The following is a 19,489-nucleotide window of genomic DNA, read 5'->3' as shown; positions in this document are numbered from 1 at the left end:
AGTTCAAAGAGAGCTAAATGAGGAGTTGAGGTACTGGAGCACCATGGTCCCTTCATATTTGTTATCCAGGTTTCCTTAAAAAACTTAAATGGAAAATACCAGCAATGATGAATAGATTTTTAAACTGCATCAAACTCAGAATCATGTGATGGAATCTTATGCTGCAGATTGCCTGATAAGTGAATCATGTCTCTGTCCTGAGTACACACCGAGTATACGCTGTCCTTGCAGACACCTTTGCTAGTACACTGTGGAGATATTAGCTGTGCTTGTGTGCAGGCAGCCCTCTGTTAATACATAACACTGCATCTCGATGCTTATAAAGTCCATCTTACCTGTCTCTTCACACAGGTACCACATACCCACTCAAAAGACAACAACCAGGAAACATAGTACAATTAGATTTTTAGGGGGGGGGAACCTATAATCATATAGCTTTTATTATGCTATGTTGTTATGATTATTCAGTTTTATTATTTCTAGTATCTTATAGTATATAATTTTGAAAAGTTCAGCTGTATCACAGTTCTATATGTAAAGGAAAAGATTACATATAAAACATTTTGGGATTCAGTGCAGGGGAATGCCAGGACCAGGAAGCGAGAGTGGGTGGGTTGGTGATCAGGGGGAGGGGCTTGGGGACAGGGGATTTTTGGAGGGGAAACCAGGAAAGGGGATAACATTTGAAATGTAAATAAAGAAAGTATCTAATAAAAAAAAAAGTTTGGGATTACCATGGTTGTGTGAATCAACTCAGCATCTTGGAATGTGTCTCATAGTTAAGGGAGATTCCTGTCTTTCAGAATCACTGACCTTTGTCTAAAGTAAAGAGTGGTGAGACATGGTGATACTGTTTAACTAGATTAGTGAACTGGTAACATGACCAAATGGCCTTCGCTGAGTGGCTGGATTGCTTAGAGAAGTTTGTACGGATACACTGAGATACTTGGGTGTCAGATGTTTTATTCAATGTCAAGAGTGGTTGACATGAAGAACGGGAAACGCCTATCAGATGGGTTGACCATAATCCTTGAAAGGAGATTAATCATACTAAGGGGCAGAACTAGGATCCATAAAGTTCTTCAAAAGATCAAATTCAGCTAAATAAGAAGTCCTGGGGCTGGAGAGACCACTCAGCAGTAAAAAAGGCTTGCCCCACAATCATGAGGACCAGAATTTGGATCCCCAAACCCAGAGTCAGAGTAAATACCCGTAACCCAAGCCTCAAGCAGGATTGCTGGGGCTGGCGGGCTTCCAGCAGAGCAGAAAACTTACTTTTACCCTGTCTTAGTTCTTTGCATGAGGGAGAAGTTATTAGTGGGGTCAAGGAAAAGTAGAAAAGAGAAAAGGAAGGAAAAGAGGAGAAAGTCATATGTGGACAGTAGATGTTCCTTGTAATGACTGATATCATGCAGTTATAAAATGAAAGAAAGCCAAGAGAACGTAAATCGGTTACTAACTTCAAATCAAAGGGCCTAGCCACATATTATCCTTCTCTCACATCAGCAAATGACCATGTACATTTGGGAGAATTACCAAACTTATTATAGTAATAAAACCATTAAGGTTTGGTGAAGGGCAGTCTGAAGAGGTGCCATCGGCAAGGGAAAAGAAAGTGAATCAAACATATTTTCCCACTGCCCTTTGAGTTGGATGGACAGTGGTCATCTGAGGAGGAGCTGTTGTGCACATCTGTGTGAGTCCCTCCAGCAGTATCTTAAAGTTTGAGGCATGACTACAGAGTGTAGTCAGGCTCACTGCTTGGGAACCAGGGCTCTGCCATTGTCCTGGGATCAGCCACCTTGTTAAAAAGCTGTAAGTTCTTGGGGCATAATGAAGAAAATATGTCCTCTAGTCTAACTGCACTACCACCTGAGAAATCTTTCCAAGCCATCGACTCTATTTCACGAACTCCTAACTTAAATGCCTCCAGTGGCCCCACCTCACTTCTAGGGAGGAGAAAGGCTCTGACTCCTTGCTGTGAGTGTGAGGACACCTAAACTCTCAGACCCTCCATAGCCTCCATTACTAAAGCTCAACTCTCATCTTTTCTTCTTTTTTTTTCACCATCCCCAATCTCAACCTGTACTAAAGAGGTACAGACATAAAACAAGTACAATGATAAACTGAAAAGAATTGAAGACTTAGACATAAGTCCACATACCCCTTGGACACCTACCTATTTTTTTTTAAATTAAAGACAGATTTATCATCTATCTATCTATCTATCTATCTATCTATCTATCTATCTATTATATATATGTACACTGTAGCTATCTGCAGACACACCACAAGGGAGCATCAGATCCCATTACAGATGGTTATGAGCCACCATGTGGTTGCTAGGATTTGAACTCATGACCTCTGGAAGAGCAATAAGTATTCTTAACTGCTGAGCCATCTCTCCAGCTAGAAAACTACCTATTGACAAAGCCAGAAATACCCACTAGGAAAAAGAGAGCATCTTCAGCAAACAGTGCTGGTCCAACTACATGGCTGCATGCAGAGGAATGCAGATGATGCATATTTATCACGCTGTACACCTCAACTCCACATGGATGAAGGACTTCAACAGAAAACCAAACGGAGGGTACAAGCAAGGAAGCTTAATTCTTACTCGGTGTGGGTGGGGAGGGGAATGTTGTCAAGGGCAATGGAGTGAAGATGGATCAGGATGATGAATGGGGGATTTCAGGCTTGGATTGGGATGCTCAGATCCCCATGAGAATGAATGGGAATCTGCAACTGACAAGGGTCGAGAAGGGGAGGCAGAGGGCATCTCCTGGAAAAGACAATGACAGGGACAGGGGAGGCGCCCAAGAATCAGTGGGGGCATTCTTAGCTGTGTGACTCACCACATTGGGGATATGGAACCCGGGGAGGCTGCCTCCTGTGGCCAGGCAGAAAGCCCAGTGGAGCAACACGGACACCAGCCTACCCACAAATCTGTTTGCATGGTTTTAACAGATAGTAAAACAAAAGACAATCAAAATAAATACTTTAGTGAAAGAAAAAAAGAAAATCCAGACATAGTGAGCCTGATAGAAAAGAAAGTAGGAAACAGCCTTGAACTCATCGGCACAGTGAAAGACGGTCTGAGTAGAGTACTGTTAACATAGGCAATAAGATCAACAATTAATAAATGAAATCTCATGAAACTGAAAGCTTCTGTAAGCAAAGGACACTGTCATTCAGACAAAGTGGCAGCCTTCAGAATAGGAAAAAGATTTTTACCAAATACACATCTGATAAAGAGCTAATATCCAAAATATATAAAGTACTCAAAAAAAAAAAAACCCTAGATATCAAAAAGTAAATACCCAATTTAAAATGGGGTACAAATCTAAATAGAGAATTCTCAAAAGAGGAAACTCAAACCAGCATCCGTCCTCAGCTATGAGGGAAATAGAAAGCAAATCCACTCTGAGATTTCATCTTACACCTGTCAGGAAGGCTTAGATCAGTAACACAAGTGACGGCTCATGGTGACAGGATTTGGAGTAAGGGAACACTCTTTCACTGCTGGTGGGAATGCAAATGTGTACACCAACTATGAACATCAGTGTGGCCCTTCCTCGGGAAGATAAGACTCAGTCTACCTGAAGATTCATCTATACCTCTCTTGGGCATACACCCAAGTAATGGGGGAGACAGAGTCCCAGCCGGACATACTTTGTCCTTTCACACAGACCCTTGCTCAACCACGTTCACTGCTGCTTTATTTATAATAGCCAGAAACTGGAAACACCTAGATGTCTCTCAATGGAAGAATGGATAAAGAAAATGTGGTATGTTTATACAGGGAGTATAACTCAACTCTTTAAAAAAAAAATGAAATTCCCAGGTAAGAGGGTAGAATGAGAAAAAGATAGTCCTTGGTGAAGTAATCCAGACCTTGAATGACAAATACAGTATGTGTTTGCTTCTATGCAGATAGTAACTGTTAAATCAATGATACCAAGCTACAATCACAGAACCACAGAAATCAAGTATAGGGTAGGGAGAGTGGAGCAGGGCGCACAGCTATGTCTCCTTTGGAAAGGGTAACAGAATAGATAGGTATGGATAGATGAGCGGGGTGCTAAAATGGGAGAATCAAGTAGACAGGGAAAGCAAAGAGGGTGACAAGGGAGGAAACATGGAGATGCTAAAATTAAGAACTTTTTGAGAGTTAGAATGGAAATCTAATACAGTAGAAGCTTCTACACACACACAAACACACACACACACACACAATCTAAATAAAATTGCCTATTAATGGGTGAGACAGAGCCCCCAACTGGACATCACCAAATGATGCTTCTAGTCCCAGGATTGCATTACATCAAATTGAGTTGTTGGCCAAAGGGGTCCTATGGGAAATCCGCAAACAATGCAGGCAGTAGCCAAGACAATAAGTTTGTCTCCAAAAACTGACAGTAAGGCCCCCTGAGGAACACCTATACAATTCCTTGAACATAGAGGGGTTGAGCTGCACCTACAGAGAGCCCCATGTGCATAATCCGTTTGTACTCCTTAGTCTTCTAGAGCCCCTTCCTTCCCTGTTTCTCACTATGGTCCTTTTCTACTTTTATGGCCTCTGTGGCTACTTTAGATGGTATACCGAATCTAACGATTCAGAGCTGGGATTATCTTCCAGAGTATATAAAGAACTCAAAAAACAGAGAACCAAGAAGACAAATACCAATTTAAAAATGAGCCATGGATCTGAACAGAGAATTCTTAAAAGAAATGAAAATGGCTAAAAAAAAAAAGTCTTTATACATTTTCAATATCTTTAATAACCAGTTCTAAATGAAAATTGAAACTACTTTGAGATTTCATTGTACGCTAGTCAGGAGTCCAAGATGAAAAACCCACCTGACAGCAATGCTGAAGATGTGGTAAAGGCACTGCACTCTGATGGTGCAGGTATGACTCGGTACAGCACCAGGAAATCAGTCCAGAGAAATCTCAAAGCTAAAAACAGATTTACTAATGACCCAGCCAGAGCATCCTTAGACTTATGTGCGCCTGACTCATCATCGTACCCCACAGATATCTGCTTAGCCATGTCTAGGCTTCTCTTATTTGTGTGCTACAAATTTTAATGTGAGCTTCTACCTTGATAAAAGGGAGAGGACTGTGTGTCTGTTTCTGGAACCTCTGTGTAAACCTAGCCTTACTCTGTTCTCTTAACCCTGCCCATGGGCTGTTGTGTAAACCCTTTGCTTTACAGACCTATAGGATAGGCCTTTGGTTTTAGTCTTTATTCTAAGGAAATTGGATACCACAGACTATCTTACTGAGCATTTCCTCGATTCCTCTCCACCTTTCCAATCATAAACACCAGGGCTGACCGGCATTGTAGATAAATAACATGAATAGAAACATAGTCCCCGTAGGCTGAGCTCACTCTTCTCATGATTGTTTATTAATCCAATTCCAATGCTGCTCCATTTTAGGAAACTCATTTTAAATTTTACAGGAAAAAAAAACATTTTAGTAAAGTTACCATCTAAAATTTCTGTTGAATTAGGGAATAATGTATGGATATATTCTAGGAAAAAACATTACTATTTCTGCAAATAGCCTGCATATCTTAGTCATCAGTAACAAAGCTTTGACAATAGTTGTCATCAGAACAAAGAAAGCTACAATGTTTTAAGCACATGCTTAGTTACATAACACCCAGGACTTCCACCCTACACTTTCCTAGGAACACTAGTGTGTTAATATTTGTTTACAACTTAATAAAGAATATGCAACTCCTTCATGTTAAGTTGAAACTTCACTTCTGAAAATATTTTTCTTCATCTTCTCCTCCTCCAACTCCTCCTCCTCCTCCTCCTCCTCACTGTGTGTGTGTGCACACTTGTGCATGCTATGGCATATCATGGAGGTCACAGGACAGCTCTGGAGTTGCTTCTTCCCTTCTGCTCTTACTTAGGTTCTGGGAATGCACCTGGCTTGCATCACTGGTCAGCAAGTAGATACTGAGCCATCCCACTGATGCCTAGAGCTTCATTTTATATCTCAAGGCCGAATTTATTTCCAAAGCTCAAAAATGGAATTTTTTTCTACCCTTCCAAACATGTTAGCTGCATATATTTACAGAAAATTAAAAACAAACAAACAAACAAAAAACAAAGCTATGCTAACCCTGTCTGTGTAAAGGGCTTCCTTGGATTATAAACACTTATAAATGAAATTTTCAGAACAGAAAAGTTGTCCAATATAGAATCCTAAAGCATGGTTTGCATTTTTAGAGTGTTTCTCTCTATCCTTCAAACTTAACAGAAATGGCTAAGTTTGAGTCAAACTACTCAATTCTTCTCCCTAGCTCTATAGAGTTCAAAAGGAACCTTTGCGACGTATGGTGCTTCTCTGTACACCAATGGTTCATGGCTTCCAGCCGCTGTTTCCCTGTCTGTGATGAGCGTGGCCCCTCAGCAGCTGCCGTGCTCCACTCTTCTTTCACAATAAAGGCCCTACACCATGAACAAAGCAGATAGAATCCCAATCACAGGTTGTACAAAGTCAGGCAGGGGTCTAGTCTTCCAGCAGCATAGGAGTTTTCTGCTTGTCTATGAAGTAGAATTTATGCACCATCTCTAACACTTCATCAGTGCGTATAGACCCACACAGATCTTAAAAAAAAAAAAAAAAAAAAAGGAGTTCTCAAAACAAAGCAAAGCAAAGCAAAAAACTGTGTCTCTAATTTTTATTACAATTAGCTAGGTGGCTCATTAATTACTCCAGAAAAGTACAGCCTCCATATCTTATTATACAGTTCACACTGAATAAACATACCATTACCATTCATTTAAAATTATCCTCATCAAAGACACTACCTGTAGCTCACTTACCAAACAAACAGCATAGGCCTGAAGTACAGGGGCTGTGCAATGGGAGCTAAGAGTCCCAAGGGGTGGGCCCAGTGCTTGGGTCAAGTCACCTATCTCTCTTTACAATTAATACATAGAAGTTAGGTAGCATGTTGAGTGTACCGGGCCAGATACAGCTGATGGAGAGTGTCATATATAAAGTATGGTTTTATTAAAAGTTTACTGGTACCATCACTGTCTACCAACACACTGATGAGTGCTCGCTTTGGCAGCATATATACTAAAATTGGAATCACACAGAGAAGATTAGAATAGCTCCTGCTTAAGGTTGGCAAAAAAAAAAGAAAAAAAAAAAGAAAAGAAAAGAAAAGAAAGAGAGAAAGAAAGAAAGAGAAAGAAAAAAGAAAAAAATTGTGAAGTGTTCTACATTAAAAAAAATTGAGTGATATTTAAACAAAAATTTAAATTTCCATAAGGTATAAGATCCTTAATGAAAATTTCATTAAATATAAAATCCAAAAGTACACTTGAAATTCTGCCCTTACCATTTTTGTAATCTTTATGTCTTTAACTTTTCAGGTATTAAGATTTTGAATCAGAATTAGATTCTGATTCAAATTAAAGACATAAAGAATCTTTATGTCTTTAATTTTTCAGGTATTAAGATTTTGAATCAGAATTAGAAGCTAGAGCTGAAATTAAACCTAGTAATTTTTTACCATCTAGAAAACAAGAGATGGTGGTGTCTCTCACAGATTCATACACTATATCTTGGTGTGTACACTTGCAAAATGGGGGAAATCATGTTTAGTGCCTAGGGCTTCTGTATTCCTAAACGAAAGCACAGCAGTCCAGCCTGAGGAGCACTGCATGTTGGTAGAGTAAGCAAACAGAGGCCCAACAGGAAGTAGAAATTAGGTAGGCAGTTTAGGATAAAGACTTCCAAGACCTGTAACTGTTTTTTGTTTGTTTGTTTGTTTGTTTTCCTAGACTAAAACCTAAAAATGTTCTCACGCCCCTTGACTGCCTCATCATAGCCAGAGATGGCAGAAGCTTGGAGGCTCTGATCTCTATAATTTAGTTCCTAAATGACTTTAGGGGTACGAGTGTTAAGAGTAAGCAATAAGTGTCCACTAAGGAAAATCTCATTCTTGTAAGACAACAGACTCTCTGGTCAGGTCAAACACTTAGCTAAGAGATCACCCCTAGGAAGACAGTTCACGTTAAGCCATGGTTCACATTAAGAGATAGGTGCACGAGAGAGAGAGAGAGAGAGAGAGAGAGAGAGAGAGAGAGAGAGAGAGAGAGAGAGAGAGAGAGAGAGATGCACACTGTAACTTTCCTTCCCAGGACCCCCACCCTAGAACAGGAGCTCACTGCAGCCATGCAGCTTGGTAGATCTGGCAGCTCTCCTGAGTTACTCAAATACTGCACTTCCCTTCTCTTCCTTCTATTGCAGGCATTCCTTAACACATCGGGACTCCAGACATTTTAGGCTTGCTTACTATTTCCCTAAAGCTCCCTCCCAACCATGTGGCTGCTTGTCTGTCTGTCATGACACCTTAAACAGCATGACACCCACTGCACCCCCACCCCCACCCTCAATTCTCCTCCAGGAAGCTGCAGAGATTTACAGCTTGACACTCCAATAAAACTGTCCTTGAGCTTCCACTGCTGTCCATTCTTAAATTATTTATTAATTACACTAAGAACTCTAAGAGGTGGATCCCCGTGTACATATAGTATCAATACTGAAGGCTGTTTTTTGAACCTACAGATCCATCGTACATTGGGGTACACGTACACAGTAGGTGGTACAGCAAGGAGCTTCCTGTAACAACCCATCTTGCTCTAACCTTCACTCTGTTTCCCCAGGACAGCTGGCAGGAAGCAGCTGTGGGTGTGATGGGTGAATCCCAGTTTGCATCCTGCTGATAGGTCAGAGTAAGGTGGACTCACTCAGCTCTGCTTAAAGACATGGCCTGTGGCTGCTCTGTTGGGCGCCATTGCTCTTCTCCACACAATATTCTGAAGTGAAAATCCAGGCACACCTTCTGCTTCTCCTGCAAACTCATCTCAACAGGCCTGCTCACCCTTTTTCACTCCCACGTCCTCAGAGTCCTGGACATCAGGAGACAGGGCCTTCCTTTGATTCTGCTAGAAACTAGAAATAACTGATATGTGAAAGGGCCAGTGTTAGAGAATAGGCACCCCTCAGCAAAATATCCAAAAACACTGAAACAAGGGCTGCTGCCATGCCAGACAGAGCATGAATCAGAATTTGAGAGTAAGGTGTCGAGAATTCTTGGAAAACACTCTATTGACCTCGAGGCAATAGAAAAACTCAGAAGTCAATTCTGACAGGGAGTGTCAGTACCAGAGAGAGAGGGAGAGGGAGAGGGAGAGGGAGAGGGAGAGGGAGAGGGAGGGAAAGAGGAGAGAGAGAGGGAGAGGGAGAGAGAGAGAGAGGGAGAAAGAGAGAGAGAGAGAGAGAGAGAGAGAGAGAGACAGGGAGGGAGGGAGAGACAGGGAGGGAGGGAGGGAGGGAGGGAGGGAGAGAGAGAGAGAGAGAGAGAGAGAGAGAGAGAGAGAGAGAGAGAGAAAGAGAGAGAACACTCCACTGTCTGTTCTCCCTAACCCTGCCCTTATAATCTTACAAGAATAAAGAAGGAAATATTTGCTATTTGCTCTTTCCAGAAATATCAACTAAAATTGTAAGAACTTTTCCAGTGTAAAAGCAATTTCACGTGGCAAGCTTGGCATCATGGACAGAGCGGGGCAGCGGGGCCCTGGAGCCCGGTTACTGTGTCCACAGTACACCCGCCACAGCCAGGCATGAGGGGTGGGGAAGGTGAGAGCCACCCTTTAGCTGCTGAGTGTCCCGCTGCTCGGCTTCTGCCTCACCATCTCCTTACTCCAGCCTGCACCAAGTGGGCCACGCATGTAACAGGCCATTTTCAATCTAAATCTTGTTAGAGATTAATAAGCAAACATTTTCTTGGTTATTATGCAATTTATCATGATGAAAAGTCCACTGGACTCCTTAAGGCTACATGCTGATACATTCATTTATTCAGAGCTGGGTAGAGAAAGTCATACCAATCTTTGTGACAGAAAGGATGTAATAGCAAGATTTAAATTACCTACTGAAAACTATAGAATTTATGTCTCTTGACATACTGTCTGTAGATAAAGCATATATATATATATATATATATATACACACACACACATTTACTTTGCTGATATAAGTTTGATATAAACTTATTTACAAAAACAAAATTGTAAGTGCTAAAATTAAAATGAAAACTTCCAGGTAACAAAAAGGTATAAAAACTTGAGAAATTGTGTTTGATGAGATTTGGAAACAAACCATATTTTTAGATAATGAAAATATTGCATGCTTCTCAAGCCAAGCCAAGAGACCTTCACCAGCAGCGGCCTGTGCTGCGGTCTCCCTTGGGCACACAACAGCAAGTCAGCAGGAAGCTAAGGTTATGGATAATGTTTTACCATATTAACCAAGAAACAAAACACTTAGGATGTCCTCCCTGCTCCTCTAAATTCTTTGTGAACATAAACTCATTTAGCATCAACCTTCTGAAACAATACTTTATTTTCCAATCATGTAGCAAGGGAGACTAGAACTAGGTGAGATTAGAACACATGGAGGTGTGCCCAGAGGGCAGAGAGGAAAGCTGCTGGCGAGGCTTGCACTAAACACCCCTCCTTCCAGTTAACCTAGGGCGCTGGGCAAGGGACAGCCAATCTATAGACAAAGCCACAGCACTGTACTCTAGCAAAGGACACGAGGACCTTACATGCTGTAATTGGAGGGAACAGGGCCTAAGGGGAAGCTGCCATGAAGCCAAGAGCAGCTCACTTTAGTTTTCTACAAAGTCAGCCATGACAATACTGGCATGTCATTCATTTTTACAAAGAGGCAGGATAAGACAGATAGGACTTTCTATCACTTTGTATTCACTAGGATGAGATACATTAAAAAGTAGACAGAGAAGTGGAGATCTTGTATGTGCAAGGCTTATGGGAATGAGAACTCAGTCACCATGAAGAACTGTGTAGCAGCTCCTGGACCTCTTAATCACGGGACTATCCGATGTCCTAGTAATACCAATTTGGAAATGAAAACGAGTTCTCACATAGACCACATGAACAGATAAACAAGACATCATTACCAAAAGTGTGATGGAATTCAGTTAAAATACAAAATAACACAGTGAAGCACGCTACCACATGGATGGACTCTGTAAGAGGGGTTAAGTGAAAGAAGTCAACCACAAAAGACCACAGGATGCAAGGCTCCATTTCCGTGAACTATTTAGGGCAGGAAATTTTAAGAAAGGATGCAGTGTTTCCTAAAGCGTGCAGACAGTGGCACAGGGAGAAACTACTTAATAGACAAGGGTGTCTACCTGGGGTTAGCACTGTTGGGAACTAGGTGGCTGTGATGGTTGTACACTGCCAGTTTACTTGTGGTGATAATCACCAATTGTAGGCCACTTGGATAATACCCAAGAGAGGCAAGGGTTTCTGGAATCAAGAGACTGAGTTTAAGACAGTACCAATGTCCATCTTTAGTACCACAGCTCCTAGCCAGTTCACAAAGGCCTGTTCCACTTATGTCAGGTTAGCAACTCTTCCAGGATACTTTTTCCTCTTTATTTTAATAATGATGATTATAGTGTATTTAAAATGTAATTGATTTCATTTACTGTTTGTGCATTCGCATTTGGGTGCGAGTGCGCGCACACACACACACACACACACACACACACACACTCACATGCACCAGAGCATCAGTGTAGGTCAGAGGACAACTTGCAGGAGTTGGTTCTTTTCTTCCACCATGTGGGGCCAAGGGATTGAACTTGGATCATCAGTCAGGCTTGGTGGTAGCCACCTTTGCCTGCTGAGCCATCCTACCATCCCAACTACAATCTTCATTTAACCTGTCACTGACTATATGCAAAAGAAACTCCAATAGAGTTGATTTAAACATTAACAGGAATTTCCCAAATTTTCTAGCTCCACCTTCTCTTAGTAAAACATTTTTGATCTAGTACCAAGTATGTATATCATTTTCCTTTAAACACTTTGTTTATACAATTATTTATCAGTAATGTCTCAAGGTATAATAAACACAGTTTGAAAATTATATCACAGACCATACACTGTCTAAAGACTACATCTCAATTTTCTATTGAGTTTTGTATTGGTTTTGCTTTTGAGACAGGGTATCACTCTCTAGTCCTGTTTGGCTTTGAACTTACAGCAATCCTCCTGCCATGGCATCTTGACTTGTGGCTACAAGCATGGCCACTGTACCCAGTAGATTTACTGCTGATTAAACACCCTGAGTTTCTGGAGGATATATAACCAACACCCCCATCACTTCCGTCAACAATGAGCTAGCCCACTGGAGCCCACACATACTTGGCAAGTTGTTTCTCAGCGTCTGCACAGAGCTCCAGCAGCCCCATCAGGACAGCGGACACGTCCATGTAGGGCTCCCATACAGTGAACCCTCGCCCAATCAGGTCAGTGGCAGTTCTCCGGATGGTGCTATGAGGAGGAAGCTTGGGACTTGGTGGCTGTAGCAGAAGATATGTCAGTGCCTTGCCTAAAAAAGTAAAAATCAGAATATTAAATATACTTTGAAAATATAAGTATACTTCAACATGTTCCCCAAAAGGGTTTGAACAAGAAAATCATCAAAGATTTTGAACTTATGTTTTATTTAGCTCCATATTATTAAAAGTTAGGTTACAATGTTTTATAGTTTATTCTTCAGTACTTAATTACATAGTATTTATATACAAATAATTCTATATTAAAACATGAATAGCCTAGCTACCCTTCAATGCTACTTTCAACTCAGTATCACAAATTTTAAAAGATGGTTCAAATAATGTAATATAGGATTTTAACAATTTTAACTTTTCAATTGTATCATCTATCACGGGTCAGTGAGACTTGACTTTAAAGGTAAGGTCCGTAGAAGGGCTAGAGAAGGCAGCATGTAAGATTTGAGGTTGCAGACATTTCTTTCCACATTCTGGGGCCATTTATAACAACATTCTTTACACAAGTTTATTTTACAAATATAAAATAGCATAATATAATTTCTAAATCTGATCAAGTAACCCAGCTTTGCCTATGCTGACCTATATGCGGAAGGCTGAGCCGTGTGACAGTTTTCTCTGTGCGCTCAGTGGTCACGAACTGCAAAGGCCTGTTGAAAGGGCGCTTTGACATTCAAAAAGAAAACAATTAGAAATTATAGCAATTTAACTTAATTATGTTTTTTTTTGTATTGTTGTTTCATTTTGCTTTTTCAGACAGATTTTTCTCTATCCTGGCCTTGTCTGTCTGTCTTGGAGCTCACCTCCCTTCCTCCACTCTCTCTTCTCTCACAGTCCCCCCTCCTTATTTTATTTATTTATTTATCTATCTATCTAACTTATTTATTGTATGTGTGTATGAGGTCAGGGACAACATCTGAGGGATGGTTCTTCCCATTTCCTATGTGATTACTGGGAATCAAATCCGAGTGACCAGGCTTGGTAGCAAGTACCTTTACATGCTGAGCCATCTCACTGGCCCAATCAATCCATTTTCTAAAAAGAACATGCTGCATAAACTTTAATATATCTGATACACACAAAATATTTATTTAATCCTAACTAGTCAGATATTAAGCAGAATGGCTTGAAATGGAGGTGAAAAAGAAATGTTCTATAAGTCTGAGTCTATGGATGAGTTCTGGACACTAAGTGGTTCTGAACTTCTTAGACACAGAACCTTTTAAGGATCTGTTGGATCAAATTAATAAAATGTGGTGCATACATGCAATGTAATTTTATTCACTTATAAAGAAAAATGAAACTATGACATTTGTAGGAAGATAGAATGCATGTTAAGTGAAGTAACTTAAGGAAAACAAACGCCATATTTCTCTCATATGCACACCTTCCATTTGATTTTTATACCTGCTTCTAGGGGTGTGGGTGTAGGCCATGAAACTAGAAAAGGAACCAAGAAAGCAGGAGAAGGATGTGTTTGTCTCTGGGGGCTTGGGTGGGCTAACAGAGGACATGGGGTGTGAAGGCAGTGGAGACAGGCAGCCAAGGGGATCCCAGGGCTGAGAAGAAAAAGTGACTTGTACAAGCTGACTTCTGGCACTGCACTGTGCTGTGGCATGGCACCTCCACCCCCACCCCACACCTATACACAATAAACAAACTACAAACAGGAAGGGCGTACTGGGGAGGGGAGAAGACTGGCAGAGGGAGTTAGCAGGACAAGGAAAGGAATGGAGCAGGATGAGCAACAAAAAAACTTGAAAACGGCTGGAAGTGCCACACTAAACCAATACTTTTGCTAAAGAAAAAACTTAAAACTAAAAAAAATTAATCTTCTGGATCCCATAGCCTTTCCCTTTGAACACTGCATACACAGAGTGACCAATCCTGTGTCACAATGACAAAGCAGCCATGACTGTGGGTTAATTATTTATGCACTGTCTTAGTCAGGGTTTCTGTTCCTGCACAAAACATCACGATCAAGAAGCAAGTTGGGGAGGAAAGGGTTTATTCAGCTTACACTTCCATACTGCTGTTCATCACCAAAGGAAGTCAGGGCTAGAACTCAAGCAGGCCAGGAAGCAGGAGCTGATGCAGAGGCCATGGAGGGATGTTACTTACTGGCTTGTTACTTACTGGCTTGCTCAGCTTTCTCTCTCTGATTCACAAACACTAAGCCCTACTCCTGGCTACTGGCTCTGGACACACCAAGGCGCTCTCCCTCAACTCAGTACAGACTGAAATTCTGCATTACATTTTACAGCATGGAGCCACGGTCAGGGTCAAATGATGGGCGGCTTAGTTTTTCCCACATGTAAGCTAGGTGAGTGGTAGAGATGGTGGCAACTCTATAGAGAGAATTTCCCGTGTAGCTTGTTGTCTCTACCACCGTGTACCTGAAGGTGCACACACAGTGCCAAGTGCAGACAGACGCAGAAACCACAAGAACAGAATAAAAGCTGAACAGACAGAAGTCCAGCACTGGATAGATCACAATTAACTTTGAGCCTCTGGCTGTCGGGAAGATTGTGTCAACCTGCAGCCAAGAGTGATATCAATAACTAATATTTTAGTGCTCTTTTACCTCATTATTTTGAAGGATATCAACTTTAATCTTAATGGTTTTTAAAAGTGCTATAAAAGAGCAACAGTGCAAGAAAGTATTTCTACTTTGCTCTAAATAACAGCTAAACACTGGGACGAGAGAAAGGCTGAGACAAAGACAGTGAGCTGACGCTGAGATTAGAAGGGTCAGCACTGTACTAGCTCACTCGCTGCTCTGGCACGAGGAATACTACTCAATCATAAACTGGCAAGGAAAACCAAAAACCAAAAAAATCCCATCCAGTCCTTAGTATTTGTGTAGGATCTGGCTAGTTTCAATGGCTTTTCAAAAATAAATATACAAATCTTAGAACACAGGCACAGGAATACATGTGTACTATACTGACATTACAAAACTATGTAATGAATTTGTATCCTGGATCATGTATTTATTACAAAGCACAGACTTTGTTATATGTACATAATACTACATGAAAATGCTTCTTTACATGAAAAGAACTATAGGTACACATGCCTGTTGGCATTATGTTATTTTTATCATTCCTTTTCAATAACATCTACACTATTTCCACTTTTCCCACTGGCTGAGCCTGATAGTGAGATCTTCTGTACTGCAAACACAACAGGCATGAAGAAAAGCATGCTTGTTTGGGCCACAGAGGACACGGCCACCTGCCCGCTCTACGTGATAGCACAGCACCTCAGTTTCTCTATATACTCATTTCGCCATATATTGACTTTCCACAGCCAATGGATCAGATCCTACCAAGACACAAACTGAAACTGCACAGTACTGCTCTACCCAGTTCATTCATGTAGAATGTCACTAGACAAGAGAAGATCCCTATAAGAGTATGAAACTGGTGACATTTGGCCCAGCCTTTCTTTTCACTGTAATTTTTGCCTGAGATTTATCATCCTTTCTTATTTGAACCGGAAGACCTCCATGGACTCCTGTGGCTACTGAAGCTGTGTCTGGACCTCACTGTCCTAAGTCATCTGGCAGCCAGCACTGTGTCAGAAGGTGGCAGCAGGGCTGGAAACCTACAGGCTGCAGACCAAAGGGAGGAGGTGGAGGAGCCATCAAGAAAAAGAAGGAGGCATTAAGTTCACAGCTACTCTGGGTCTCAAGGCAGAAGCTTGGATTTTATGACAACCAACGCAGGTGGGAAAATATTAGCTAGAAAAACAATTAAGAATTAGAAATTAAAACAGAAGTGAGCATCAAGCCATACTTTAACAAGAGAACGACATTTTCTTACTGGTTTAAAAGACCACAGCCCTTCAGAGAATTGTTCTCCATGCCCTTGGAGACAATGCAAAGCTACCAGCATAGCCATAGGGAGGAAACATAAATGATCAGGCTCCGCTCACACCTACACCAGGCAGCAGTCCTGGTCACAACAACCTCGTTCGGTGGCCTTAGAATCCTGGATGAAGAAAACAGTCACTGACTCTCCCTGGGTCTGAGTAGCAGACAGGGGACAAAGGGCCATATTCTTAAAATACTTTAATTAATAGCTCAATTACAGGGAAATTCCTGGGGGAAAGCATATTATATACACTTTAAACCAAATGAATTTATTATGATTTATGCCATTACAAAGAGTGCAAAATGAATAAATAATGATTGGCCACTTATTTCAAAGTGTAACCTAGTGAATGAAGCCTTTTCCCAGTTGCTATGCCCATCAAAGAACAGGGATGGCAGAGTGCCCAGAGAATTCTATTGCTCTGCTTCACACGGGTACTTGATTAAAGATGATGCTAATATGTGTTATTTGTAAGTATAGAATAATTAAGATATACTTTTATAACTGGATGCTGGTGGCACACACCTTTGACTACAAGACTTGGCAGGCAGAGGCAGGAGGAATTCTGTGAGCTCTTTCCACTGCTGCTTATCAGGACAGGGGCTGAGAGCTGGGAACAGGGCCTCACGGCTCTGTTGGCCCTGTGTAGCTGCCTTTCTCACCTTAGGCCTTCAGTGGAGGTCCTGTATCAGCAGCTGCTGGAGAAGATTTTTCCATCATTGCTTCAAACACTCGGCTGAGTGAAGGATTTTCAATTCATACCCAAGATAGCCCCCAAATGTTACAAAGGAACAGACAGAACAGTAATTGGCTACAGTGGTTTTCATGGAGATTGTCTCACTTTGGCAAAGATTATTGAAGCAAGATTAAAGATGTACAAGCATTCCAATAACAAGGCCATGACAATAGGGGCAATTGCCACAGTGCTGTCTACCATCCTGTACGACACTTCTTCCCTTACTATGTTTACAACATCGTTGGAGGACTCCATGAAGGAAAGGGAGCTGTGTACAGCTTTGACCCAGTGTCAAGGCAGGAGGCTCAGCAAGTGCCGTGCTACAGCCTCTGCTCCACAACTGGTTTCAGAAGTATGCAGAGTGTAGAGTATGTCCCCCCCGACCCCAACTCTGAAAGATATCTTCATTTCTACAGCTGGGAGGGATGTGTGTACTTGATAGGCCCTCAGGATCTGCATCGGGACCAAAGAGGGCATCAGGGAGCAGACTGTTTCGCTTAGGAAAGACTGATGTGTGGGCCATGTATTGGAGCTGTGGCACAAGTTTGTTTTATTAAAAAGAAATGTAAAGTAAAATAAATAAATAAGTAAATAAGCCATCATTTCTTTTGATTAAAAAACATAAAAGAACTCTGTTAAGTTAGAGAACTAGCAAGTATATTTTAAAACTTATTAGTCTTGTATTAGTTTAACCAAAATAGTCCTAAACTAAAATAATTACATGTTTCCTTTCTTACAATGAAAAGAATATAAAGTTCAAATTCAAATTCTCCATGATAGAAAGCATTATTTTTTTTCCTTGTCTCACTGAATGTCCAACTAACAAAGCTGTATCACATAGAGAAATTCAGTCTCATTTTGCTTTTGGTTAAGTCATTTTGGACAGCAGACTAGAATATAAGGTAGTCTGGCCATCCTACAAACAGAAGGGTATTTACTGCCCAGTGCACATGGCCTTCTGTCGAAGAGAAGTAGAAAGTGCCTCTGGTTGGATCGCTGTGGATCAGCAATGAAGAACTAAAACAATAAAAGCAAATGCTTACAAGACCAGAGATCTGTTCAAATCTATAATGCACTGGAGGGTGAGCTGTCCAAATTCTCCTTTCCTCTCTTCCCAGCAGGTGGAGGGCTACTGAGAGGCTCATCAACGAGAGGGCAGGAAGGGGGATAGAAGAGGACAATTAAGGGCTTGTTCATGCACTTTGTAGCTAAATTATCTTTTCATGCACAATCTTAACTGAGGGCCAGCAATGAACCAGATCCTATTTTCAACCCAGCCCCCCCCAATTCTAGACTTGTATGATGGTTTTGTAAGAGCCAGATGAACCAAGAAACACATCAAGTTCTACTAAGTGCTGGGCAGAAGAATAAGCACAGGAGCCTATGAGTGCCAGAGACAGGAGAGTAGAAGATGGCTCAGAGCCGGGGAAGAACTACAGAACCATCTCACTGCTGTGGAAGAGGCATGAGAAAGCTGCCTGCCTGGGAGACTGAGACACTGAAAACCAGCGTAGCTGCAGGACTGATGGCAAGAAGGAGGTCAGCAGGCCATGACACAGTAGTCTTCACACAGCGGGCTGTGCAGGACCATGAGGAACTGTGGAAGGCTCTGGTGAGGCGCATGGCCTTGCCTCATTTCACAGTGGAAAGCAGCCGGGCTGCACACAGAGCACATCATACAGGGCTGGGGAAAGGAAGAGCCTGGGAAGACCAGGTAAGCTTTCAAAGGTAGCAAGAGGTAGCAGACCAGCCAGAGAGAACTGCACCGATTCTGGGGTTTAAAAACTGTTTTAATGGCAGACCAAGCAAGATTCATTTAGGGATTGGCTATTTTCATATGAGTGAGTGAGTGAGTGAGTGAGTTTGTGTGTGTGTGTGTGTGTGTGTGTGTGTGTTTGTTTGTGTGTGAGAGAGAGACAGAGACAGAGAGAGACAGACAGACAGACAGACAGACAGACAGAGACTAAGTATTCAGGCACAAACAGCTTGTTTGAATGGCAGTTACATTTAGCCAAACAAGTAGGAGCAGAAGATCACTATCTGCCTGCTGATTGTAAGTAGGGGGCAGCAATCCCATTTAGTTTGGGGTATCTCTTTCTGTGTTTCTTTTCCCCTCACCCTCTCTATATGTATGCAGTGTTTATGTATGTGCCATGGCATTCATATGGAGGCCGAAGGTCACCCTTGTCTGAGACAGACAAGGCCTCTTGTTGTTTGTGGCTGCATATAGCAGGGCAGCTTGTCACAAGGAGCAAGGTTCCAAGGAATATTCCTGCCTCTGCCTTCCATCTCAATATACCAGTGCTGAGATTATGTTAATGAATCAGCCCTAAGCTTTGAGTCCTGGAAGGAAAAGCTAATGCCAATTGAACTAAAACCAAAACCAAAACCAAAACTAAAACTAAAACTTCAGAGGCAGCCCTGGGATAGATAGCACCACCCTGT

The 19,489-nt window shown here is 41.6% G+C and overlaps 1 protein-coding gene, 1 non-coding gene and 1 pseudogene across 3 annotated transcripts in view; 2 read left to right on the top strand and 1 right to left on the bottom strand.

The window, feature by feature from the left end:
* The window catches only part of Wdr7 (WD repeat domain 7), a 272,930-nt gene that overhangs the window by 63,474 nt on the left and 189,967 nt on the right, over positions 1-19,489 (bottom strand). For both annotated transcript variants that reach the window (XM_029471767.2, XM_021150163.3), the window contains one exon: positions 12,282-12,468. In XM_029471767.2, coding sequence (XP_029327627.1) covers positions 12,282-12,468 — 187 coding nt within the window. The remainder of the gene's footprint in view (positions 1-12,281; positions 12,469-19,489) is intronic.
* On the top strand, positions 7,084-7,190 carry LOC115029941 (U6 spliceosomal RNA). The gene has a single exon (XR_003835500.1). It is a non-coding gene; the product is annotated as a U6 spliceosomal RNA (small nuclear RNA).
* On the top strand, positions 16,700-17,555 carry LOC110285088 (proteasome subunit beta type-1 pseudogene; annotated as a pseudogene).

This window comes from Mus caroli, unplaced genomic scaffold, assembly GCF_978045245.1.
Source record: "Mus caroli unplaced genomic scaffold, Mus_caroli_1 scaffold_19, whole genome shotgun sequence".
NCBI classification, from domain to species: Eukaryota; Metazoa; Chordata; class Mammalia; order Rodentia; family Muridae; genus Mus; species Mus caroli.
This window is presented reverse-complemented; position numbering and strand designations above follow the sequence as displayed.